The 27,745-nt window shown below is 34.4% G+C and overlaps 4 protein-coding genes and 2 pseudogenes across 6 annotated transcripts; 5 read left to right on the plus strand and 1 right to left on the minus strand.

Annotated features, from left to right (window-relative positions):
- Positions 1–1,803: 1,803 nt before the first annotated feature.
- On the plus strand, positions 1,804–3,000 carry LOC147929421 (uncharacterized). Its single transcript, XM_087480605.1, has 3 exons — positions 1,804–2,253; positions 2,332–2,601; positions 2,941–3,000. The coding sequence occupies exons 1-3, from the start codon at positions 1,804–1,806 to the stop codon at positions 2,998–3,000; spliced, it is 780 nt and encodes a 259-aa protein (XP_087336731.1).
- Positions 3,001–8,692: 5,692 nt separating this feature from the next.
- Positions 8,693–10,199, minus strand: LOC104736575 (RNA-binding protein involved in heterochromatin assembly dri1-like; annotated as a pseudogene). The gene is made up of 4 exons (XR_015577342.1): positions 10,077–10,199; positions 9,544–9,958; positions 9,254–9,359; positions 8,693–9,066 (listed from the first exon to the last, which is right to left on the minus strand). The product of XR_015577342.1 is annotated as an RNA-binding protein involved in heterochromatin assembly dri1-like (transcript).
- A 4,872-nt stretch (positions 10,200–15,071) lies between these two features.
- On the plus strand, positions 15,072–16,665 carry LOC104736576 (RNA-binding protein involved in heterochromatin assembly dri1-like). Of its 2 annotated transcripts, none has more exons than XM_010456580.3 (4): positions 15,072–15,360; positions 15,460–15,887; positions 16,069–16,174; positions 16,365–16,665. In XM_010456580.3, the coding sequence occupies exons 2-3, from the start codon at positions 15,466–15,468 to the stop codon at positions 16,157–16,159; spliced, it is 513 nt and encodes a 170-aa protein (XP_010454882.1). In that variant the 5' UTR covers positions 15,072–15,360; positions 15,460–15,465; the 3' UTR covers positions 16,160–16,174; positions 16,365–16,665. The 2 variants fall into 2 exon arrangements, with proteins under 2 accessions (XP_010454882.1, XP_010454883.1); XM_010456581.3 differs by having other exon boundaries at positions 15,286–15,360; positions 15,463–15,887.
- A 1,308-nt stretch (positions 16,666–17,973) lies between these two features.
- LOC104738190 (glutathione S-transferase T3-like) lies at positions 17,974–19,899 on the plus strand (annotated as a pseudogene).
- Positions 19,900–20,850: 951 nt separating this feature from the next.
- LOC147929422 (uncharacterized) lies at positions 20,851–21,486 on the plus strand. Its single transcript, XM_087480606.1, has one exon. The coding sequence runs from the start codon at positions 20,851–20,853 to the stop codon at positions 21,484–21,486; it is 636 nt and encodes a 211-aa protein (XP_087336732.1).
- Positions 21,487–24,771: 3,285 nt separating this feature from the next.
- LOC147929423 (uncharacterized) lies at positions 24,772–25,871 on the plus strand. The gene has a single exon (XM_087480071.1). It carries the CDS (start codon positions 24,772–24,774, stop codon positions 25,795–25,797), a length of 1,026 nt encoding a protein of 341 aa, XP_087336197.1. The 3' UTR covers positions 25,798–25,871.
- Positions 25,872–27,745: the final 1,874 nt, after the last annotated feature.

Raw genomic sequence — 27,745 nt, forward strand, 5'->3', positions numbered from 1 at the left:
AACCACTCTTTTATAAACCCAAACCGACATATAATTTTGTTTAATTGTAAAATCTAAACCCTAAACATTCTTTTATAAACCCAAACCGACATATAATTTCATTTAATTGTAAAATCTAAACCCTAAACACTCTTTTGTAAACCCAAACCGACATATAATTTCATTTAATTGTAAAATCTAAACCCTAACCACTCTTTTGTAAACCCAAACCGACATATAATTTTGTTTAATTATAAAATTTAAATCCTAACCATTCTTTATAAACTTAAACTGATATAAAAATTTTAAAATTACAAATTAAAACTATAATCCTCTTTTATAACCCAAACCGACATAATTTCCTTAATAAAAGATCTACATAATTTGTTTCCTTAATTTGTATTATCTTTTTATTTTAATTTTAATTTTTTTTAATATGATATGACATGGCATATTGTTGTATTCTGATTGGTTAATTAAGAGGGGGTGAATGAGAGTTGTTCACCCCTAGGGGTGAACCCAAGAATTTTTCTTTGCAAAATAGCACCTACCTTACAAAAATAAAACAGAAATCAGTAATTATGAGAATAAACCTAAAGAAAAAAGTGAGTTTTGTTGTAAAACAAGGATGGTGGATCTTCCATAACCTGCCCATACATGTCCTAGTGTGTAAGGCCCATGGTCGAAGGGCCATTGCCTATTTCCTATTCCTAGTCGGTTTTGTATTAAGGGTTTGTCTATCCCTATATATATGTAACATTCAATTGAGTTAATAAGAATAAGAAGGGAAAACCTCATTCGAGTTTCTCTAAGTTTACAACACGTTATCAGCACGATAGCCCTAAACCCCAACTGAGAAAAAGTTCCTAACCCTAAAACCGCTGCCGCACATAGAGTCCCTGTTCGTCCAAGCTCGGCGATCAGCTTCCGTTCGTGTTCGTGGTCGACTCCTGTTTGTGATCGGTTCTTGTTCGTGTCTAGGCCGAGGTTCGTGATCAAGCTCAAAGTAAATCTGAGGTCATTAGCTCCCGGATCAATTCCAGTCAACCTCCAAACGGTGGAAGGTAAATAAATCAAACCTCCTTAGAATATATGAATCGAACATGATCTCTTAAATCTAATAGAACCCTAAAATCTACAAGTAAACAATCAACAAACAAAAAACCCTAAGCCTTGAAATCCTAAAACCCTAAAACCCTAAAACTTTAAAATCCGATTATTGAGGTTTAGGATTGCTTAGATTGTTTGCAATTAAACTAATTATGATATGTTTAAAATCTCATTGTGTTTGATTGTTTGATTGTTTGCTTGTTGCATGTGAACCTTAGAACTAGAGACCTAAAATCAAAATTCATAGAGAAAAATATAAATCTGTTTGTTCTAAGTTAAAATCTGATTATCTTTGATTGTTTGTTTAAAATCAAAACCCTAAAATCAGATCCTAAAATCGGAACCCTAAGAAAAATATTTCCTAAAAACTTTGTCCTCATCCTAAACAAGAAAAATGAAAATTTAAGAAAAAGGAAAAACTTAGTAAAAGGAAAACATTGCATGCTAGATTATAATTGTTGTCTAGGGTTGTTGTTTTCACGCATGTTAAACCACGAAATAATGAAAGAAAGGCATGACATGTTTCGGTCTCAAATACTGCATGGCCTAAGTTTAATTGAATGGCATGTTTCGGTCTCAAATACTGCATGGCCTAAGTTTATTTGGATGGCATGGTTCGGTCTCAAATACCGCATGGCCTAGTTTAATTTGATTGCATGGTTCGGTCTTAAATATCGTATGCTAATGATCGGATGCATATTTTGTATTGTGTAGATGGCAAAGCTCAACAATCTCCAATACTCGGCCCTTAACGTTTCTGGAGACAACTATCTCCAATGGGCATTGGACACTAAGATCAACCTGAAATCAAAGGATCTTTGCGAATGCATTGAAGATAATAATGAGTGCACTGAAAAGAGTAAATATAAGGCGATATTACATATACGCCATCATCTTGCTGAGAGTCTCAAGAACCAGTACCTTACCATAGAAGATCCTCTTGAGCTTTGGACAGAGTTGAAAAACAGATATGGACACCAAAAAACGGTGCTCCTACCTAAAGCTCAATTCAATTGGAAAAACCTAAGGATCCATGATTTTAAATCCGTGGATGAATATAATTCAGAGCTATTTAAGATAGTCTCGATTTTAAAATTATGTGGTAAGGAGGTTACTGAGGAGGACTTGCTAGAGAAGACATTCTCAACCTTTCACACCAATAACATACTGTTTCAGCAACAGTATCGTGAAAAGGGTTTTAAGACATATGCAAGCCTCATCTCTTGTTTGCTACTTGCTGAGCAAAACAATGAGCTATTATTGATGAACAGTTCAATGAGGCCTCCTGGATCTACCCCCTTACTAGAGGCTCTCAAGGTTGACATGACTAAGAAAGAGCATAAAGAGCCCAAGGAGACCAAAGAGTCTAACTACGTCCATAGGGATAAATATCATGGTTGTGGCCATGGTGGAAGAGAACGTGGTGGTTATGGCCGTGGGAACCGGTCCAACTTCGGTCGTGACCGTGGTAGAGGCCGCGAAATATTCAAACCGCCACATAAGGCTAAATCGGTTTGTCACCGATGTGGAATGTCGAATCATTGGGCCAAGACATGCAGAACACCTAAGCATCTCATTGATCTCTATCAAGAGAGTTTGAAAAAGGATCCAGAAGCTAACTTGGTTCATCTCGATGGTGAAGGAGATTTCAACCATGAGAATGATGACCAATTGGAATATGAAACTTCTGATTGCCTAAAAGAGGATAATTAAACATTGGTTGTTTTATTTATTTTAATTCTCTATGTTTTATGACTTTGGATTTTATTGAATTATAATTTTGGTTTAAATTCAATTATTTTATTTCCTTCATTATAAAATTATTTGTTTATGAATTCTTGTCCATTTTAGAAATGGCTGAGGACAAGAACATACGTGTGGTTGATAGTGGATCAAGCCACACGATTTTGAAGGATAAGAGATATTTTGTTAATCTCATTATGAAAAATGCCAATATTAGCACAATTGCGGGTATAGCAAGCCTAATTGAAGGCTACGGCCAGACTCATAATTTATTACCTAATGGCACACATCTTGAAATAAGTGATGCCCTATATTCACCCAGCTCAAAGAGAAGCTTATTAAGTTTTAAAGACATTCGTTTGAATGATCTACATGTTGAAACTAAGGGTGAAGGAAACCAAGAGTTCCTACATATTACTGAAATTACCCAAGGATCTAAGAGAATCCTAGAGTCTATACCCGCCCTAGCCATTGGTCTTTGCCATGCTAAGATTAATATGATAGAGGCTAATTTGGAAATGAATAAAATGTTCAATGAACAATTCACTTTATGGCATGACCGGCTTCGCCATCCGGGTTCTAACATGATGCGTAAGCTGATAATAAACTCTAAAAGGGCACACTCTAAAAGAGAGAAGAGTTATACCTAAGAATCTCACGTTTATAGCATGTGCACAAGAAAAACTCATTATAAAGCCATCACCAGTAAAAGTCACTAAAGAGACTTAAAACTTTCTAGAAAGAATACAAGGGGATATATGTGGACCAATACACCCACCTTGTGGGACGTTTAGATATTTTATGGTCCTTATTGATGCATCGACCAGATGGTCGCATGTTTGCTTATTATCAACTAGAAACCTTGTGTTTGCTATATTGTTAGCCCAGCTCATAAGACTAAGAGCACACTTTCCAGATTTTTCACTTAAGATTATACGTCTAGATAATGCTGGTGAATTTACATCGGAAGCGTTTAATAAATATTGTTTGTCAATAGGGCTGAGTGTGTAACATCCTGTGGAACATGTCCATACACAAAATGGATTATCTGAATTCTTTATTAAACGGATCCATCCAATTAATTGCTCGACCATTACTCATGAGGTCGCAGCTTCCTGTGTCGGCTTGGGGACACGCAGTATTACATGCAGTAGAGCTTATACGCATCAGGCCATCTAGTGAGCATAAATATTCACCATCCCAATTATGAACGGGTCATGAGCCAGACATACCTCATCTAAAAACATTCGGGTGTGTCGTTTATGTACCAATTGCTCCACCATAGAGAACTAATATGAGACCTCAAAGGAGTATGGGAATATATTTTGGATATGATTCTCCCACCATTATTAAGTATCTTGAGCCAATTACGGGTGATTTATTTAAGGCTAGATACGCGGATTGTCATTTTGATGAAACCGATTTTCCTAAATTGGGTGGAGAGACAAACAAGCTGGTCAAAGAAATTTCATGGAATCAAACATCCTTAAATTGGCAAGATCCTCGGACTCTAGCATGTGATGCAGAGGTCCTAAAGATTATACATTTGCAAAAGCTAGCTAATCAATTGCTAAATTCCTTTGCTGACCCTAAGAGAGTAATAAAATCGTACATACCAGCTTGTAATGCACCAGTACATAATGATGTTCAAAAGGAACACAATAGTCAAGTTGCTACAGAGTCTAAGGCATGTTTGAAACGTGGTAGACCAATAGGTTCCAAAGATAAGAACCCTCAGAAATCTAAGAAAGGTGCAAATAAAACCGAGGTTAAGGAAATTATAGACATGACCGCGGCAAATCCTAAGGTACCGAATGATGTTTGGGATGCTGAACCTCAAGGTCCTGATGGTATTGATAATAATGAGATCTCAATCAATTATATCATGTCTGGAATTCAATGGAACCGGAAAGATGTCGACATCGATGAAATATTTGCATACAAGGTAGCAATTGAAATAAATTAGGATCATGAACCCACGTCTATATTAAAGTGCACTCAAAGTAAAGATTGGTTAAAATGGAAAGAAGTCATTGACGTGAAGTTGAATTCATTAAAGAAAATGAATGTGTTTGGTCCGATCTTAAGGACACCATTCGATATAAAGCCAGTTGGACATAAGTGGGTCTTTGTAAGAAAGAGAAATGAGAATAATGAAATCGTGAGATATAAGGCACAGCTTGTAGCACAAAGATTCTCTCAAAGACCTGGAATAGATTATGAGGAAACATACTCCCCTATGATGGATGCAACGACTTTTAGATTTCTAATAAGTCTGGCTATAAGAGAAAAACTGGATTTGCGTTTAATGGATGTTGTGACCGCATATCTATATGGTCCACTGGATGATGAGATATATATGACATTACCAAAGGGTATTGAACTCAAAGATAAGAACGGTTCTCGAGAACAATACTGCATAAGGCTAAACAAATTCCGTTATGGACTGAAACAAAGTGGGCGTATGTGGTACAATAGATTGAGTGAGTACCTAACAAAAGAAGGCTATAAGAATGATCTCATCAGTCCATGTATTTTTATAAAGAAGTTTGCAAACAAAGGGTTTGTAATCATAGCAGTATATGTGGATGATTTGAATATCCTAGGAACCTCTGGGAAAATCGCCCAAACAGTCGAATATCTAAAGAAAGAATTTGAGATGAAAGACCTAGGCAAGACTAAATTCTGTTTGAGATTGCAGCTTGATTACATAAATGATGGAATCCTTGTGCATCAAATGGCATATACTGAAAAGGTACTCAAGAGGTTTAATATGGACCAAGCTCACCCATTGCCTAGCCCAATGGTTGTGAGAAGTTTAAATTTGGATAATGATCCATTTGGTCCAAGGAAGGACGATGAAGAGATTCTCGGTCAGGAAGTGTCATACCTCAGTGCTATAGGAGCGTTAATGTTCTTGGCTAGCCACACTAGACCATACATATGTTTTGCCGTGAACCTCCTAGCAAGATTTAGTTCTTGTCTGACCCAAAGGCACTGGAACGATATCAAACATGTATTGCGTTACCTACAAGGAACGTTAGATTTGGGTTTATATTATAATAACTATAACAAAGAAGGTTTAGTTGGTTTTGTTGATGCAGGTTACCTATCGGATCCGCATAATGCTAGGTCTCAAACCGGTTATGTGTTTACACATGGTGGTACAGCTATTTCGTGGCGCCACATCATCTAATCATGCGGAAATCTTAGCTATGCATGAAGCCAGCCGTGAGTGTGTATGGTTGAGGTCGATGACTTAACATATCAGGACAGATTGTGGCATGGCCGATGATAAGGAACCAACAGTTATATATGAAGACAATACATCCTGCATCGCACAGCTTAAGGAAGGATATATCAAGGGAGATCGGACAAATCACATTTTACCGAATTTCTTCTTCACACATGAACTACAAAAGGCCAGAGAAATTCAAGTGGTAAAAGTTCCATCTTGCGACAATTCAGTCGATCTCTTCACCAAGTCATTACCGACATCGACATTTAAGAAGCTCACGCACCAAATTGAAATGCGAAGACTTAAGGACTTCTAGGGATGCTTGGAACAGGGGGAGTAATGCGTGTTGTACTCTTTTTCTTTCACCATGGTTTTGTCCCAATGGGTTTTCCTGGTAAGGTTTTAATGAGGCAGAACCCCAAGCGCATTACGGAGATCCCTTAGCATTTGCACGGTTATGTCATCTAAGGGGGAGTGTTGTAAAACACGGATGGTGGATCTTCCATAACCGGCACATACATGTCCTAGTGTGTAAGGCCTATGGCCGAAGGCCCATTTCCTATTTCCTATTCTTATTCGGTTTTGTATTATGGATTTTTCTATGCCTATATATATGTAACATTCGATTGAGTTAATAAGAATAAGAAAAAAAAACTCTTTCGAGTTTCTCTAAGTTTACAACAAGTTTATGTTGTAGTTTAGTTTACTGTATGTCTAATTAATCTTTCACGGGGCTAGAAAAATCTACATGACAAATTAACAATGATCTAGGCTGAATCGTCGGACATTTCTTATGTCAATGCTTATTATGACGGTTGATTCATACTATGCATGTATAAGGCTGTAGCTAGCTTTGAATGGTTTTAGTGAGACATTAAAAGTATTAATTTTTGTTTATTTAACAAGTTTATCTTTGCTATTGCTTTTGTTATAAAAATTGACTTCTTCAACCGTAAGAATTTTTGTTTATTTAACAAGTGATGTGTACTCTGGTCTGGTCATCGACGGGTCTCTCTCATTTGCTCGTTAAAAGAAGCACTACATATCTATGTATAAGAGTTAATATATACTACTCTTACTAATTATTTTACTACGCTAATATTAATGTGTTCTAATTAACTATGATTAGAGCTATATATATATATATAAATAATTTGACAGCAATTTGTATGTATAAATTAGATGAACATGATGACTATATGTTAGTTATATTCAAATTGTGTTTAATTAACGATACGAATTAGGAATTATGTAATAGTACTATATATATTGATAAGCTGGAATATTTGTATTCATAATGCATTGTATTCATAAGCTGAAATACTAGTATACATCTAAATGACTAAATCGAATCTTATCATTGATGGTTTTGAAATTCAAAGTGGGGAAGACGTTCACCATTGCATGATTATACCTAAGACGTACTTTCACTGCACTAAAACCAAAGAAGAATAAAATGATGAATGAAGTTAAAAGTGGGAAAAAAAACGAAAGATTTCTTTAGTAAAAAAGCCAATTAGTGCAACCCTTTAACGCAAAAAAAAAAAAAAAAGCTAAGCAATGGATTATAGATTTTTAGTAGCAGACAAAGGACTGCTTGTCTTCTTTTTTGACCCGTTGATGATAATCTTAATTCTTAACTACACACCTCTATGAGTTCATTGAAATGAGGAATCCTATGCAAAGTGCAACGTGTATGAGGACACGTACGTGCGTGTACGCTTACACTAGTTTAGAGTCCAAAATCCAAATCATGATAGTAGAACGAACAATAAATTAAAGGAAAATTGATCAAACATATCAAGCGGGTGTATATGTAATTTGTGCGAAACGGCCAGATATAACGTACAAGTGGTAAAAGTTGAATAATGAACATAAAAAAAAAATTGAATCCATGTATACACAAAAAAAAATGAAGTTTACCAAATGGTAATTTTCTATCATTACATGCTACTATTTTAAAAGTTACATGATGAATTATATTTTTTAACCAAAATTTGTTAGAAATATCTTTTTTGGGATTCCCTTTTTCAGAAATACCCAATTTTTTGAACATTTTCATTTTTTTCTTCTTTTACACAATTACACTATATTAAATTAATTTTAGAATTTTTTTTAGGCTTAAATTCTTTATTTTATATTTAGGATATGGTTTTGAGAGATTAGGGTTTAGTATTTGGAATTTAGGGTTTAGAATTTAGTTGTTTTATACATAGAAAAATGTATTTTTGAAATTAATGTAGAAAAATGGGTATTTTTAAAAATCTATTTTTTAATTTTAATTGGTCGCATTTTTAACAAATAATTAGGGATAACATAAATTAATATGTGTTTTTAATTAATTAGCTATTCTCATGCATTTTCTTTAGATTAGTGGTAAATACTCATTATCCTCAAGCCACATATATCTTAATAGGACTACACGTACACCTATTATGGATGCTTAATCTTGATTTACCTTTTAAATTTTAAAATTTTATTATTGTTCACGCCTTTTTTGTTTCTTTTTAGGCATTGGATTGAACAAAAGGTTTCGTTGTGGTCCGTGGATCTATCCATTTCAAACATTTACTAGATTTTCTGTTTGGTTAACAGAAAACACCTTTCGTACTAAAATTTAGATGATAAAAAATAATTGCTTAATATAACATTTGCATGCACATAATTTGGATTTTAACTAGTCGATCAACAAGTCGATCAAGTGCTTCAAACTACGAGAGAATCGTGGTTGTAGAATCAGAATGCAACAAGTTTAACAAAAGTAAGAATAGATTAAAACAAACGTACACGTACTAGCTAGCTAGGAAACCGATCGACATTAGAACAAAACGCTTCCGAAAAATTTCGAATTGCCTACATTCTAAAATAACCAGAAGAGGGTGCTACGAGGTATGAGAGGAGACAAAGGAAAGCGAAAAACAAATCATCACGACATAAAGGGTTGCCGGGTCGGTATCTTGCTCCATTTCTTCATCAGTACTCTCTTTTACTGCTTTCTGATGAATCCAAAGAATAAAAGATACGATTAAACTACTGTTGTTAGTATATATACCAACACTAGCATATATACACTTACATAATACAGTAGTAAATGTTAAGAACTTGTACAGTCCAAATATATGTATATGTTGAGACTTGTGATTAGAATTTTAGAACTATCGTTGCAAAATGAAATTAATTTACTTGAAGATGATGAGACTAATAGGGTGGTTCAGTGGCAGGTTCCTTTGGTGCGTTACACCTGAAGCACTCTGATCTGCTTGCGAAATTATGTTCGTTGCAGCCTGACCTATATATACAAACCAAATTAGTTTCTACAATATGCTTATACAAATATACTAAGATATATAAACGGTCATTTTAGCTTATGTACGTAAGCCAGCATGCATGAGTTAATAGATGTTACGTGATGAAGTAAACCCATATTGAACCATACACATAAAAAATAAAAAAATAATAAAAAATAAAAGTACCTTGGGCAAATCCAATCTCCAGATTTCCAAGGAGAACGTCCTGTGCCGCCACCACCACTGCTGCTGCCAAAACCAAAAAGGCCACCACGTCTTGGACCAGCATTCATGTCTATAAACCCCGTTGTTGCAGCGGCACTTGAGCTTGGAAACTCATCTTTAGCGGCACCGCACTTGAAGCAACTAGACCTGTTGGCAAATTGTGCGTCCCACAATTCCCAAGGTTGCAATACCAATCACCCGGTCTCACGTCTGGCCCTGTGTTGAAACCGAAGGAGTTACCAAAACCGCTGATTAAGTCCGTACTTATGCCGCCCAGTACTCTAGGCTCTCTGCAACGTTGGCATGAATCCCTTCTCTGGAAGTTGAGGTGGCTACACAATCTGCAGTTCCAATCTCCCGGCCTATTCATCTTCTTCTACGTACGGCCCCATTGAAAAAAAAAAAAAATTAGAGTATATAGTTACACAAAACTAAAATCATATACTATATTTTACAAAGGTAACCTATATTTAGTATTTTTTTTTTATGATTACCTGATTATGTTAAACTGGAAACTATAAGGAGAGTGGAAGTGAGTAATATATATATAAGAGATGAGGTTTGGAGTTATAGCATATGAAGGTGATGTTGTACTCTCCTCACATATTTATATGGACAAAGCAAAAGTCCATTCCTTTAACAAGCCGGGAACATTTTTTGAAGTGAAATTAACTAGGGTTTCAATTGGTTTTCACTTTCTCATTTGCTTCAGCTTTAGTGTATTTCCTTTAACGTTGTGTTTCTCCGTAAACTACGTTTTTCCCAAAACAAACAAAAATTATCTATTTATATATTTCGAGGACTTTATCTATCATTTTTAGTCCCCACTATTTTCAAAAAAAAAGATAAAGAAAATAAAAGGATTCTTTGACCTTTTTGGGACCCCAGCTCGTATATGCTTCTAGATTCTTTCTTAACAGTATATGCATATATATATAGATTGACGTATACATAAGACAAACAAGCTGAGGGATATATAGTTATCATCTCATTATCTATTTCGAGAGCATGTATGACTTTCACATGCATTATTGATCAACCTCTAGCTATGATTGGTAAAAATACTCCCAGTATATATAACTAATTTGTACATATAAATATATAATACACACACATATAGCTATTGATGAAGGTTCATGGGTGTATATGCTCTCGTGCGCGTCAGGAGTAAAGATTTCTCTAGCACTGTTTAAAGCAAAAGTTGCATGGCAACAATTTCAAGGAACGTATCTGTTCCCCTTAGCCGCGGAAATGATGAACGTTTAAAGGAATAACTTCTCCTTTCTTTAGTTTTAGTCTTTTGAAGTTTTAATATTACTTCCAATATATATTATTCTGAAATTGAAATAGTCATGTGTATATCTATCTAGAACTTAGTGGTTCGTGAATATTCTAAAAAAAAACTTAAGGAAAAACATCCAAAACTATAGGTTAAAACAAAAATAAGAATCATTAAATGGGAAGTGAAAGTGAGGTTCGTATCTTGACCATCTTTGTGTCCTTTTCATTTGTCTACTAGAAAACAATTTCATTTTTTTTTTAACTGATGTTTTTTTCTTACTATATCGTCCCACATACAAATTATATATTGTCGTTTGTGATATTACACCGGAATCGCTTTTGTACCCTCAAATCACCCTTTCCATTGTGGTATACTTGTCTCTCTAAAGTAGAGTCAGCAATAAGATAATAAGACAACATTTCCACAGTAACATATATATAAACAAATTAAACAAAATTGGACGAAATTTCTAACTTTTATTTTATAATTATTTAGGTTAACCTTTGTCATTTATATTAGTTGTAACTTGTAAAATAAAAACTAAATAAAGCTCGGATACTACACAGTTTATATGTTCAAAAATATGTTAACAGGATTTAACCCAAAAAAAAAAAAAAAGTATGTCAGCACTAACAAGTTTCATAATAGAGGAATGGTTTATATATAGTTTGTTTAGGTTGGAAATCTGATATTACTTCTGTTAAGGACTTAATTAATCTGGTATGCAAGGTTGTCTAGCTACTTGAATTTAAAACATTAATCGTTCATTGGTAACCAAATGATGAGCTTCCTTGGTGTTTAAGCGTATAATTATGAATTAAAAAATATATAGTTATGAGTTGCATCAGAGATAGAGGGTCCAAAAAGGTACGAGTCAAAGGACTTTTATGTAGAGCTAGAGGTTAACATAAAATCACTTAACAAGATCTCTTTATTTTAGTTGGGTGTGGGCTCCTTGGTTGTTTGTTGGCTTCTTATCGCTCTAATTTACTTAAAATTGCATTATGCTTTGACCCAAGATTCTATAATCAAAGTACTTTAAATTGACAACTGTTATATAATAATGAAGTGATCAAGATGATAAAAAAAAGAACGATGAGGTAACAAAAAACCATATCGAGTAAAAATCAAGTTGTGGGATCAACTATTGAGTCTATATTTGGCTATACATAATTTTGCATAAATGAAGATTAATTTGAGCACAAAACCTATAAACATCGTTTTTCCAACAATGTTGGTGATGTAGCAAGGACAATAAGAAAATCCACAATACTATACCCATAACTAGTAAGTATATAACATATTTTCAAAAGTTTGATTTTTTATATGGATTCCTATAAATTGTGAATAAGACAACTAAATTATGTCCTTTAATAGAAAAATAAGAGTTACATGAATATGCTTCAATCTAAATATATCATAATACAACAAAGCTACTGCTCAAAGTAATTACCATATTATAATTGAACAAATATTTATCATAATACAAGAAACACTCTAAAGCTGGCCAAAGTAATTTACCCATACTAAAGAATTTATAGGCTTGGAAATCTCAGCCGAAATTATCACTTAATCTATTTTAAATATTCTCGTTTGTTTTATTTTATTTTTAATTCTTCGTTTGCGAAAGTTTACAATTGAGGTGAAGGAAACGAAAGAGTTATGATTAATTTTTTATTTTTTTGAACGAGCCGCCAGTTGTATTCTTCTGTGTTCTATCTATTTATGCCCATTCTCTTCACATCACTCTTTTAAAGCCTCATGCCTCTTTTCTTTCACTAAACTCATCATCACATCTCTTCCAAGTTCTTTTAGGTCTGTCTTTCAATTTACGTTATTTCGTAACAATCTGATTATTTTTTAGATATTGACTTCAGAAATATATAGCCACAAGAATGCAATTGGTAAATATATGTATATCCACTATTATTATCTTTTGGATAAATAAATTCAATTCTTGTCCTAACTTTTAACGAAAGCAAAGAGTTCAATACATACGAGAAATTAAGTTTTAACAATTTTTTTTTGTTTAGAATATATGAGGTAACTAAAGCAATTGGAGTAGGATTAGTGTTTTGATACATAAGAGTTGCGAAGAAACGGTTTCGTTTCAGTAGATACAAGTTAAGAAGAAAATAAATTTGACAAGTACCCATAGTCTTATTAGGGTAAACCAGTATATGACTATACTATTTCGGATGGGTATATATTCGTTTTTGTATCTTTTTTCTGAAAACAGACAGGTCTAAAAACTCTATATTAATTGTGGGTTTTGGACATATGATGAGTTTTAACCCACTTTTAACATTCTTACATGGGAAGCATTTCCCAAAGATAAATCGAATAGATTCTCTCTTTTCTTTTGTGTTCGTCAGTTTTTCTTTAGCATTCCCCGAGACAATATTGGTGGGTTTATTAATTATAATGATTCTTCATATATTCTCCATACCGTTTTAATTTTGTGTTACTTTGTCTCTATTATGATTCTTTTTATATATTATTATCCAAGTTATCCAATTTTTTCTTCAATTTCGAGTTAGCTTTTACGGCGACTTATGGATAAGGCATAAGGCTAAGGAGCCCTGGAATGGAATGATGGACGGAGTCTTGGATAGAGCGTGAAATCACCATAACCTATATATCAGTTCGTATCGTATACTATTGTATACATAATTATTTAAAGTTTATGAAAATACAAAAGCATTTTTTGTGTAATTAAGAAAGACTTGTTTAAGGTGCATATATAACAATTAGTTGATTGCCATTTGACTCTTCAAGTTAGTAAGTATATCATACGTGATCCCAAAAAAATGTGTTATTTATCTGATAGCAGGTTAGTTTAATTAAAAATGTTTTAATGTATAACACATAAACACTATTGCCAAATAAAACCATCTTTTGCCAAATAATAAATTCATAGAATAGGATAAACAAGAAATTTTATCAAGTTTATAAAATTACATAATTTCACGAAAGTACATCAAATTATTTTCGTCAATTTATGTGAAAATCACCCTTAGCTTTAATTAAAAGGGGCATTTGAGTATAATTAATTATATATAATCCACAATTGAGTATTTATATAAAAATAAATAAATAAATAAATAATTTCATTCGATTTTATTTAATATATATATATAACTTTATATCACTCGTCTTACATATATCTTACTGTGGAAATCTCGTCTTATATATTATCTTATAGCTGACTCTACTTTAGAAAGACAAGAATACCAGTCCACAATGATACTATGATAGTAAGAAAAAAAAATCAATTTAGAAAAAGGTAAATGAAATTGTTTTGTAGCAGAAAATCAAAGGACACAAAGATGGTCAAGATACGAACCTCAAAGCCTTTTCCCTTCCCATTTAATGATTCTTATTTTTGTTTTAACCTATAGTTTTGGATGTTTTTCTTTAAGTTTTGTTTGAGAATCACGAACCAATAAGTTCTACATGGATATACACATGCCTATTTCAAACTCAGTATAATATATATTGGAAGTATTATTAAAACTTCAAAGGGCCAAACTTCAAAAGACTAAAACTAAAGAAAGGAGAAGTTATTCCTTTAAACATTCATCATATCCGCGGGTAAGGGGAACAGATACGTTCCTTGAAATTGTTGCCATGCAACTTTTGCTTTAACAGTGCTAGAGAGATCTTTACATGCTCGAAATATAGCGAGATGATAACTATATATCCCTCAGCTTTAGTTATCTTATGTATACGTCAATCTATATATCTATATATGCATATACCGTTAACAAAAAATCTATAAGCATATACGAGCTGGTCCCAAAAAGGTCTAAGAATCCTTTTATTTTCTTTATCTTTTATTTTTTTAAGTTTATTTTGTGAAATTTAGTGAGATATTCATTTTGTTACATATTCATAGCATGCGTACTCCACCTATTAGTCGTAAACAATATAGTCAGTCCAAGAAAATAATACTTCTATAGTAGGCCATTTTGATATCTCTGGTTTACATATATATTCCACACCACCATTTAAAAAGCAAGAGTTGTATAAGAGACTATTGTTTTTTACTTTGATTTATATGCCGATATACATCTGTCAAGTATTTAAAAAAGACAAAAAATGGTATTGAATAATCTGGCTATGTATTAGCTTTTGTGAAGCAGAAGCAAAAATGAAAACGGCTAATATCGAAAGCCTTTAACCTTGTTGTTTTCTTTTCTTTTTTATTTAAAATAGTGGGGACTAAAATGATAGATAAATTTTGTTTCTTTTGGGAAAAACGTAGTTTACCGAGAAACACAACGTTAAGGGAAATGCACTAAAGCTGAAGCAAATGAGAAAGTAAAAACCAATTAAAACCCTAGTTTAACTTCAAAATATGTTCCCGGTTGTTAAAGGAAGGGCCTTTTGCTTTGTCAATATAAATATATGAGGAGAGTACAACATCACCTTCATATGCTATAACACCAAATCCCTCATCTCTTATATTACTCACTTACTCTCATCCTGATCAGGTAAGCATAACATATATAGGCTACACTTATAAAGATATGTACGGATATGTATTTGGTTTTGTCTAACTTATATACTTTTTTTAACGGGTCCGTACGTAGAAGAAGATGAATAGGCCGGGAGATTGGAACTGCAGATCGTGTAGCCACCTCAACTTCCAGAGAAGAGATTCATGCCAACGTTGCAGAGAGCCTAGACTAGTAAGTGCCGACTTACTCAGCGGTTTTGGTAGCCGCCCAGTCAGTAACTCCTTCGGTTTCAACACCGGACCGGACGTGAGACCGGGTGATTGGTACTGCAACCTTGGGAATTGTGGGACGCACAATTTTGCCAATAGGTCTAGTTGTTTCAAGTGCGGTGCCGCCAAAGATGAGTTTTCAAGCTCAAGTGCCGCTGCAACAACGGGGTTTATAGACATGAATATTGGTCCAAGACGTGGGGGCCCTTTTGGTTTTGGCAGCAGCAGTGGCGGTGGGGGCACTGGCACAGGCCGTTCTCCTTGGAAATCTGGAGATTGGATTTGCCCAAGGTACTTTTTATTTTTATTTTTTATGTGTATGGTCATGGATTTACTTCATCACGTAATATATATTAACTCATGCATGCACTTACGTATGTAAGCTAAAACGACCATTTATATAATATATATATGTGTAGTATTAGTATATGTATAAGCATATTGTAGAAACTAATTTGATTTGTATATATAGGTCAGGCTGCAACGAACATAACTTCGCAAGCAGGTCAGAGTGCTTTAGGTGTAACGCACCAAAGGAACCTGCCACCGAACCACCCTATTAGGCTCATCATCTTCAAGTAAATTGATTTCATTTTGCAACAATAGTTCTAAATTTTTAATTAATCACAAGACTCAACATATAGCATAAATTTGGACTGTACGAGTTCTTAACATTTAGTACTCTATAATGTATAGTGTTTATATGCTACCGAATTGATAAATATACTAACAACATACAGTACTTAACGTATCTTTTTTTTAAAAAAGATTCATCAGAAAGCAGTAAAGGAGAGAAAACTGATGAAAGAATTGGAGCACGATCTTAGATACCGACCCGGCGACCCTTTATGTCGTGATGATTTTTTATTTGCTTTCCTTAGATTTGACTCCTCTCATATCTCGTAGCACCCTCTTGTGATCTGGTTATTTTAGAATGTAAGCAATGCGAAGTTTTTCGGAAGTGTTTAGTTCTAATGTCGATCGGTTTACTAGCTATAGTACGTACGTTTGTTTTATTCTATTCTTACTTTTGTAAAACTTGTTGCATTATGAATTTATGATTCTACAACCACGATTCTCCCATAGTTGGAAGCACTTGATCGACTTGTTGATCGTACTCGACACTGAGAAATGATGTTTATGTGGCTCAAAATCAAATTAAGTGCATGCAAGTCTTATTACGCAATAATTTTTATCATCTAAGTTAAACCAAACATAAAATCTAGTAAGTGTTTGACATGGATAGATGCATGGACCACAACGTAACCTTTTGTTCAGTCCAACGCCACAAAAAAGGGGGTGAATAATAATTGAATTTTAAATTTAAAAGGTGGATCAAGATTAAGCATCCACAATTGTTATACATTATTAATTATAATGTGGCTTAATTAGGATAGTTACCACCAATCGAAAGAAAAATTCTCCGAGCTCTCTTCTCAAATGAGAATAGATAGCTAGTTATCAGAAAATTATATTGTTGATGTTATCTTTAATTAATTGAAATGAAAAGCCATGAATAAATCAAAGGATAAGTAGTTCATACTTCATACCTTAACTCTTAAATAGTAGTATAAGGCCTTCTCCAACAGGGGGATGTAACACATGTTTTAGATGAATAGATGCAAAAATAAATAAATGAGAGAAAACAAAAAATAATAAGAGAGCCTCTCATTTAGCAACCTCTTTTGTGGAATAAGAGACCGTATGTGTCATCCTTCCGTTGGCTAAACGGAATAATAGAAATATTTTATTCTTTCATCTCTCTCTCTCTATCGAACTCCAAAATTGTTAAAGTTAGGCGATTGAATGAAATGCTATGTACTAAAAGGAGATTGGGATCAAAGGAGATCCGACGATGAGGATGAATTTGCGGAAGACAGTCAGAGGATATTGAATCGACTCTGAAATTGATTTGGTTGAGATTTGATTTTGGATTCGATTGATTTGGATTCGATTGAAGAATTGGAATCGACGGATTAGGGTTGTTGTGTTTCTGTTCGCAAATTAGGGTTCTTCGATGGTCGTTCGAAATTAGGGATTTTGCTTGCCTCGCCTCTGTTCCGATTTGATGTATATTTTTGGTGGAAGTTGTCACTTTATTGTTTGTTTACGAGGAAGCAGAAAAGCTTTGGTTCAGTTTGTGTCTTTGTTCGATTATCACGAAGCAAAAAAAGCTATGGGTTCAGTTTGTGTCCTTGTTTGATAAGCTATGGGTTCAGTTTGTGTCCGTGTTTGATAAGTTTGTTTTTAATTTGGACATTATTAAGTTTGTTAAGTTTGTTAGAAGTTTGATTCCACAAAAAGTATGTTTGATAAGTGGGTTTTCTCATTTGAGCATGATAGTGATCTACTTCTCACTTTTCTTTTGAGGTTTTAAATGGACCAACTTGCAATGATGGACTGTGATCGATGTTGGTACATGTTCCGCCATGAAGGAAGGTAATATATGATCCTCTTCTTTCTTAACTAACTTTGGTGTTAGTTTAGGTAATAGTCGAGTCAAGCATTGATGATTGCTTTTTGTTTGTTGGTTGTGATAAATATAGTTTGTACTTGATTAGGGAGATACAAGTCGAGTCAGTCATTGATGAATGCTTCTACATCAGGCTTATTGTTTGATGGTTTAGGGTTTGTTGGTTGTTAAAATGTGATAAATGTGTGGTTGTTGTACTTTAGATAAAAACTTAAATTTCAAAAGTTAAACCCACTAGTTTTAAAAGTAAACTAGTGGTAAACATTATAAATAAAAGGTTTACACTTGATAGTAAAACACAAAACACACAACATTAAGCCTTTATCACAAAACACTTATCACAACCATAACTTCTCCTTCTCTCACTTATCACACACGAACAAGTAGCCTATGGATTCAGACGACTCCATGAACCCCTATCATCACTCTTTTGGCTTCTTCGACCTGCTACAAAGTCAACACGAAACCCACATGCTTTTTGACTCTCCATATGAGAGTCAATGTTCTGATGCACCACCTGCAGTTGCTTCCCTTGTTGGTAACCGCATAGCAAGGCAGACATGGTTACCAACCGATGATGTAATGCTTGTCAGCGCTTGGTAGAACACAAGGAAAGATCCTATAACTTCAAACGAGCAAAGACGTGGAGCATTCTGGGGAAGGATAGCGGATTACGTTGCAGCTTGTCCAAATGTTGTAGGCCGACCAAAGAGAGAGTCCAGTCATTGTAAGCAGAAGTGGGGTAAGATCAACGACAATGTGTGCAAGTTCGTAGGATGCTATGAGGCTGCGACAAGGGAGAAAACAAGTGGGCAGAATGAAGATGACGTTATGAAGCTAGCAACACAGATATGATCAATGACCACAACAAAAAATTCACCTTGGAGCATGCTTGGCGAGATCTTAGATATGATCAGAAGTGGTGTGCGTCCACATCTACTAAAGGGAGTGGAGTGAAAAGGACATGGGTGTGTGAGAATGGTTTTGTAGATCCTTCAAGCTCCCAACCGGTGGATTTCGAGGCTGAGCCAATGATGACCCGTCCTCCTGGTGTTAAGGCTGCAAAGAGGAAGGCCAAGAAGAACATCAACACTAAAGCGGATGTGGAGGGAGATCTGAAAGCTTTGTTGGAGTTTCAGATGCAAGAGGTTGAGCGGATGTATGAGATGAAGCAAAATGATTTTGCTTTGAAAGAGATGGAGTTTGCTATGAAAGAGAAGGATCACAAGCATGTCATGCTTCAAAATCTCATAGCAAAAAAAGATTCATTTACTGAATCGGAAAAAGCTTTAAAGGAAAAACTTATTGATGACATGTTGTCATAAATTTGAATCGGTGTTTAGCTTATTGATGACTTATTGTGTTTTTCTTTGTTGTGTCTTATGTACCCGGCTTTATGCTTTCAATTTTCTTTGTAATCGGTTTATTTGATGGTTGACTTATGTAATCGATTTTACTTTGTTGAAGAATGGTTAGCATGTATTAGGTTTCTTTGATGGTTACTTTGTTGTGTCTTTATGTTATATAATCATCTCTTTTTTGTTTTTGGTTTGGTTAATATGTTATGTTCTCATGTGTTCTCTGTTTCAGGATAAAGGACAACAATGGTCTCCATTCACGGGAGTCTCCACACACAACAGTCTCCTAACACAACAGTTTCCATTCACGGGGTCTCCACACACAACAGTCTCCATTCACGGGAGTCTCCACAAACAACAGTCTCCACACACAACTGTCTCCATTCACGAGAGTTTCCACACACAACAGTCTCCACAGACAACAGTCTCCATTCACTGGAGTCTCCACACACAACAGTCTCCAAAGCCAAGAGTCTCCACACACAAGAGTCACCCGTGAGCTTCACCACACACAACATTATCCCGTGACCAAACAGCTTTAGGAAAAGCCAACGAATCCTACATATTTTTATATGAAGTATTGTTTATATGTAAACAATAATAGAACAAGACCATAGTTGTTACCACATTTTTTTAGAATTACACTTCTTTTGTTTTTTAGAAGTACGCTTCTTTTGTTTTTTTTGTGACATACACCACATATTTTAACAAGTAGAGGTTTTGTTTTTTAACTCACCATACCACAAAATTTGTAACGATTGTACACCACAAATTATTACAAGTACAAGTCTATAAAACGTAAATGCCATTTTGGTTCACAAATTGTCACAACCAATTCACAAACTTATCAAACACTCTCTATATTTTCTTTCACTTTTCTCCTAAAATGGCATCTTCTTCTCACAATAATTTAGATGACGCAATTGATGAATGCTTTAATCAAGTTTGTGACCAAGTTTCCGATCAATTTTGGCAATCTCTTCTCACTCCACCTGTTCAACATCAACAACCACCCAAACCAAAGAAGAAGCGAACTTACATTGAAAGAAATCGTGAAGTCGGCCATGCCCACTTGTGGAACGATTATTTCAGTGAAGATGCAACATACACTCCCAAAATTTTCAGTATCGTTGAGCGACTAGGAAATGAAATTCCATTCTTTCAACAACGAAGAGATGCTACAGGACGGTTGGGGCTTTCAGTACTACAAAAGTGTACAGCAGCAATTTGTATGATGGCATATGGTTCGGCAGCTGATGTGGTTGACGAATACATCCGACTTACTGAAACCACAACGTTCTCATGCTTGGGACATTTTGTTGAAGCAATCATAAATTTTTTTGGAGATGAGTACTTACGAAGACCCACACCAGAAGATCTTCAATGACTACTCGATATTGGAGAGATACGCGGATTTCCGGGGATGATAGGAAGCATCAATTGTATGCATTGGGAGTGGAAGAATTGTCCATCCGCATGGAAATGTCAATATACATGTGGTTCTGGCAAGCCAACAATCGTTTTAGAGGATGTAACATCACAAGATCTCTGGATCTGGCATGCATTTTTCGGACCTCCAGGTACATTTAACGATATAAATATTCTTGAGCGCTCTCCCGTTTTTGATGATATTTTAAACGGTCGAGCTCCAAAAGTTAAATACAGTGTCAATGGACACCAGTACAAGTTGGCTTACTATCTAACAAATGGTATTTATCCAAAATGGTCTACTTTTATCCAATCTATTCCACTTCTGCAAACTCCAAAAGACTATTTATTTGCTACACATCAAGAAGTTGTACGTAAAGATGTCGAGCGTGCTTTTGGAGTTTTGCAGGCTCGATTTGCCATAGTCAAAAATCCGGCTCTTCTTTGGAATAAGATAAAAATTAGAAATATTATGAGAGCGTGTATCATACTGCACAATATGATAGTAGAAGACGAATGGGATGCGTACACTCAGTTTGATCAATCTGAATTCACAAACATGGAGTCCAACCGAACTTCAGAAGTGGACTTCAGCTTACCAAAAACCAGGCCTCATGTGTCTCCACTATGATGAACATTCGTTTGAGTGTTCGTGATCGAGAAAAACATAAACAGTTGCAAGATGATTTGGTTGAGAATATTTGGACAAAATTTGAAGGATACAATTAATCATTTTCACTTTTTATGATTTGCACTTCTATTTTATGATATTTTAAAGTTTTCTATGTTTAATATTTTATGAATGCAATAATTTTATAAACATCAATCTTAATATGCAATAATTTCATATTGTGCTTTAATTTATTTATTTTCAAAAAAAAAATCAAATTAAGAGACTCAATAATATAACCCACTATTGGAGAGGTACATTTTAATTAGAATACCCAAAGTTTTTATTCAACCAAAAATACAAATTATATTAATTAAAAAAATTTAGAATCCTAAAAATATATCCCCATTGTGGATGCCCTAATTATGTTACAATTATGAAGTGTACCAAATGGGTTTATCATGTACCTTTGGCACATTCTTTTAGTGTTTCATGAAAAAAATGAATCCATATATACACAAATAAATATTTATTTTGGGGTTATTCAAAGCGCGAAAAAGAAGAAGAATTTGTACCGCAATTTTCATGTTTACCATTCAACTTTTATTCTAGTTATTTTTACACTCCTTGTTACATATATGCATTTCGCACTAACGACATTTACTCCGCTTGATATGTTCCTTTTTTTTTATCGTTCTACTGTCATGATTTGGACTCTAAACTAGTATAAGCAAGCATACGTACGTGTCCTCTCATACACTTTGCACTTTGCATAGGATTCCCCCATTCAATGAACTCATATAGGTGTGTAGTTAAGATTATCATCAATGGGTAAAAAAAAAGAAGACAACCAGTCTTTAATGTCTGCTACTATAATCCATTGCTTAGCTTTTATTTATTTTTGCGTTAAAGGGTTGCACTAATTGGCTTTTACTAAAGAATCTTTCGTTTTTTCCCCCACTTTTAAGTTCATTCATCATTTTATTCGTCTTTGGTTTTAGTGAAGTGAAAGTACGTCTTAGGTATTATCACATGCATCATGGTGAACGTCGTCTTCCCCACTTTGAATTTCAAAACCATCAATAGTTAGATTCGATTTTTAGATGTATAGTATTTATCACCATTCACAAATTACAATGCATTAAGAATACATTTCCATCTTATCAATATAGTAGTATTACATAATTCCTAAATTATATCGTTAATTAAAACACAGTTTTATTATAACTAACAGTCATGTTCATCTAACTGATATAGCTACATGCATACAAATTGCTGTCAAACTAAGTCATTATATTGTATTTACAAGGTCAGGAATCAGGATAGCTGTGTGCATCTTTTATATATATATATATATAGCTTTAATCATATTTCATGCAAATCCATGTGAATTAAAACACATGCGGGTGATATAATCTAAACTCTTATAGATAGATATAGTATTTCTTTTAATGAGAGCAAATGAGAGAGACCCGTCGATGACCAATCTAAGTAAAGTACACATCACTTGTTAAATAAACAAAAATTATTACTGTTAAAGTCAATTCTTATAACAAAAGCAATAGCAAAGATAACTTTTTATCCATTTCAAAACACCCTTAGAAAACAATAATAAATTCTTAAATATTGGGGAAATTGCAGTAACTTTTTAAAAAGTTTGAAAATTTCTCTTTAACCCACATAAAAAGAGCAAAGCATGTTCATCTTTCTATAAGGCCTTTTTTTTTCTTTGCCGTTCTTTCTTTTCTTTTGTTGTACCCTTCCACATTCTTCCTAATAATTTCTATCTTTATGCAAAGGGAGCAATTGAACATGGATGTAACATGTATTTTGTCAATGAAAACTCACTTTTCTTTGAAGGGTATGGGTAGAGGTGGCAAGCGACCTCCATGCCCGCGGGCCTAGCCCCAATAGTACTTCAGCGAAATGGGCATATACACTAAATATTAGGCAGTTAAAAAGTGGGTCTTGCGGGCCTAGCCCAAACGGATTGCGAGTTTTAGCGGGTTATACCCGCGGGTTGGCAGGTCGGTCTGCGGTCTTCAAATATTAAATAAAAATAAATATTTAATATAGATACATAACTATTTTTATATAATTTTAAATTATATCTTTTAAAAGTATGTGGTAACACAAATAATTTAATGTAAAAAAATTAAAACATCTATAAAAATTTAATATAAACATTGATTTTATTTAAAATTGTTTTTTTTAAATTATTATTTATTATTTATTATTTTATTTTAATATATTTTAATTAATTTTATTATATTTTTAACGTATTATTTAGGCTCGCAGGCCAGCCCGCTAACCTGTTGGGCTTAGCGGGACAGGCTTGGACATAAATTTTATGTCCGCGGGCTTAGCGGGTCGGCCCATTACAATCCAAAAATAGAAATTACCCGCTGCGGATGGCCCAGATGGATGCGGACCAGCCCGTTTGATAGCTCTAGGTATGGGTAGTATGGGATCCCCGGGTAGTATATATAATTCTACTGGAAAAAATGAAATCTCCACACGAGTTCTTTATTTTTCTTTTCACCAATATACATAACATAAATTATCAAACCTCCACATAAATTTGTTATCGAACTATTGTTTAACGTTTGTAGATCTAATTAATTTCCTATAAAAGGAGTGTAACATTTTTAAATGACAAATACTACAATGTTATAAAGAAGTGATTATTCATCACTAAACATGACACATGTTTTAATATTTGTCATGTTTCTCTCTTTTGATTAAGTGACTCATCCTTAATTGTGTGCCTATAAATATGTGATGAGAGGAAACATTGTATGTGGTTGTGGAATATAACTTTTGCTTTCTTATTACAAGTCCTCTTTCCTTCTCTTAATATTACTCTCCTTCTCTCCTTTAATTCTCCACCACTCATTCAAGTACTAAGAAATCTCATACGTATATATATATATTAAGATCTCTTTTATATCACGTTATCAGCACGATCGTATCTCTGCTCCAACCGATCCAACCATTTCTATACAGATCACTCTTTTGAGGTAACATCTAATTTATGTCGAATTTGTTTATTTAAAATTTCTTTAAATTCTTTTAAATTCAAGAATATATATATGAGATATTTACGGAGTAAAAAGACTATGTCTTCTCCTTGATCATAATGGTAGGCTCTGCCTACTTGATCATATAGATCTACATTCTTGATCAGAAAGATAGGCTCTGCCTTCTCGATCATATGCTAAGATTTATATTATATTATGGAAGACTTTGCCTCCTCAAAATCTCATGAATAAATTAATAACGGACTTATTATTCATGTAGATAATTATGTCAAATCTCGCCAGACTCGAAATCCTTGCCCTTGATGTATTTGGAAAAAATTATATGACATGGGCATCGGATGCACGAATGCATCTGAGATCGGATGGGCTTTTAAGCACCATCGATCCGTCGGAAACGACGTCAGATGAGGATAAGGCCAAGGCCATGGTGTTTTTACGCCACCACCTCCACGATAATCTGAAAAACGAGTACATCACGAAAGAAGATCCTGTAGATCTTTGGCAATCACTCAAAGATATGTTTGATCACCAGAAATATGTGATCTTACCAAAGGCTAGACATGAGTGGTTAAATCTCCGGTTCTTGGATTACAAAAGTGTTGGTGAATTTAATTCCGCTATGTTCGGAATCACCTCCAGGATGGCTTTGTGTGGCGAAGAAGTGAGCAATTATGATATGATCGAAAAAACGCTCTCAACTTTTCATCCTGGAAATGTAATCCTGCAAGAACAATACCGGACCAAAGGATACACTCGATATTCTGAGTTAATGCACGTTCTTCTTGTTGCTGAACAAAATAATCAACTCGTGATGCTGAATCATCAAACTCGTCCAATTGGATCAGCTCCACTTCCAGAAGTGAATGTTGCTTCATCCAGTTATAATAATTGGCAAGGACGAGGACGCGGACGCGGACGAGGCCAAGGCCGTGGTCGTGGGCTTGGAGGAGGTCGTGGCCGAGGTAGAGGAAGAGGTCACTATCCTAATAGCTTCAACGCTGGCAAAGCCAACAACGATCTTCATGTAAATGATGCCAGCCACGTTATAAAGAAAAAAGATGAGAGTATTTGTTACATATGTGGCATGAAAGGTCATTGGTACCAAACTTGTCGTATACCAAAGCATTTAGCCGATCTATATCAAGCATCTCAAAAGGAAAAAGAAAGAGACGTTGAGACCAATATCATCTCAAATGAAGTTGGACCTTCCTACTATGGTCTCAATGATGAAACTCATCTGGATATCGCAGATTTCCTCGTCAATCAAGAGAGTGGAAAATCATGCGATTAAAATCTTTATGTAAAATATGCTTGTAAAACTTTTGGTGTTTAAAGTCTTTTTGTAATATATTTTAAATCTCCTAAGACTTTGTTATATATTAATGCATATTTTATGAATGTTTTATCTCCAGAAAATGTCAACTTTTGAGATTAAGGATGAAGAAATGTGTCTAGCAGATAGTGCTACTACGCACTCAATACTTAGAGATAAAAAATATTTCTCCTCTCTCAAAATGAATGACTCCGCTAAAGGCGTAAGCACTATATCTGGAAATGCAAAGATTATAATGGGTTTTGGCGAAGCCAATTTTTCAATGCCAAGGGGAACAAAATTTGAAATAAAAGATGCATTATATTCCCCTAAGTCTCAACGAAACTTGATAAGTTTCAGAGATATCCGAAGAAATGGATATCATATAGTGACTCTGAATAAGAATGGCATTGAATATATTTGCATCAAATCCGAGGAAAAACATATATTGGAAGAGTTACCAATGTTATCCTCTCGATTATATTGCACAAAAAAAAATGTATTCGCATCGTATGTTACAGTAAACTCAAAGTTTACTAATACGTTTAAGATTTGGCATGAGAGACTTGGACATCCTGGTTCAATCATGATGCGAAAAATTGTGCAAAACTCTAATGGCCACCAGTTAAAAAACAAGAAAATTTATTGTTCTGGTGAGTTTTCATGTGATGCATGTTCTCAAGGAAAACTCATAATTAGGCCATCGCCAACCAAAGTCGGGAATGAATTACCAATATTCTTAGAGAGAAAACATGGTGTTATATGTGGACCTATTCACCCTTCATGCGGGCCATTTCGTTATTTTATGGTAATGATTGACGCATCTAGTAGATGGTCATATGTGTGTCTTTTGACAACATGAAATACGGCTTTCGCAAAATTCATTTCCCAAATAATCAGGTTAAAAACACAATTCCCTGATTATGCCATAAAGAAAGTAAGGCTTGATAACGCTGGTGAATTCACTTCACAAGCTTTTAATGAATATTGTATGTCAATGGGAATTGATGTTGAACATCCGGTTCCTCATGTTCATACACAAAATGGCATGACTGAATCTTTGATTAAACGGTTACAACTCATTGCTAGACCTTGATATTGAGAACAAAACTCCCAATTTCTATATGGGGTCATGCTATATTGCATGCTGCAGCGTTGGTCCAAATACGACCAAGTGCATACAATACATATTCCCCCTTTACAATTAACGTCTGGTCATGAACCAAACATTTCTCATCTCCGTGTTTTTGGATGTGCGGTTTATGTTCCTATAGCCCCACCGCAAAGAACAAAAATGGGGCCACAAAGGAGATTGGAAATATACGTCGGTTATGCATCACCAAGTATCATAAATTATCTTGAACCACAAACTGGTGATATGTTTACAGCACGTTTTGCTGATTGCCATTTTAATGAAGATGAATTTCCATCGTTAGGGGGAGGAATTAAACAGGTACCAAAAGAGATTACATGGAATACACCATCTTTGGTACATCTTGATCCCCCTACGAATCAACGTGAGCTGGAAGTTCAGAAAATTGTACATTTACAAAATTTGGCAAATCAATTACCAGATGCGTTCACAGATACAAAAAGGGTGACAAAATCACATATTCCCGCTGCAAATGCACCATAGAGAGTTGAAATTCCTAGAGAGAAAATCGATGGGAAAAAGGTTAATGAGCCTAAAGTTCAATTGAAACGGGGGAGGCCAATAGGTTCTAAAGATAAAAATCCCAGAAAGAAAAAGAAAATGGAAGACGGAAATGAAAAGGTTCAAGAGAAACCAAGTAAAGAGAAAAGTCATCAGGAAGACGATACATAAAATTATGAAATCTCTATTAACTATGCCCAAGATGGAAAATTATGGGCTAGAGATGAAATCGATGATGATAATGGAATATTTTCTTTTTATGTATCTAAAGAG

This window comes from Camelina sativa, chromosome 13 (assembly GCF_030686135.1).
Source record: "Camelina sativa cultivar CO46 ecotype springtype chromosome 13, ASM3068613v1".
Classification (NCBI taxonomy): Eukaryota; Viridiplantae; Streptophyta; class Magnoliopsida; order Brassicales; family Brassicaceae; genus Camelina; species Camelina sativa.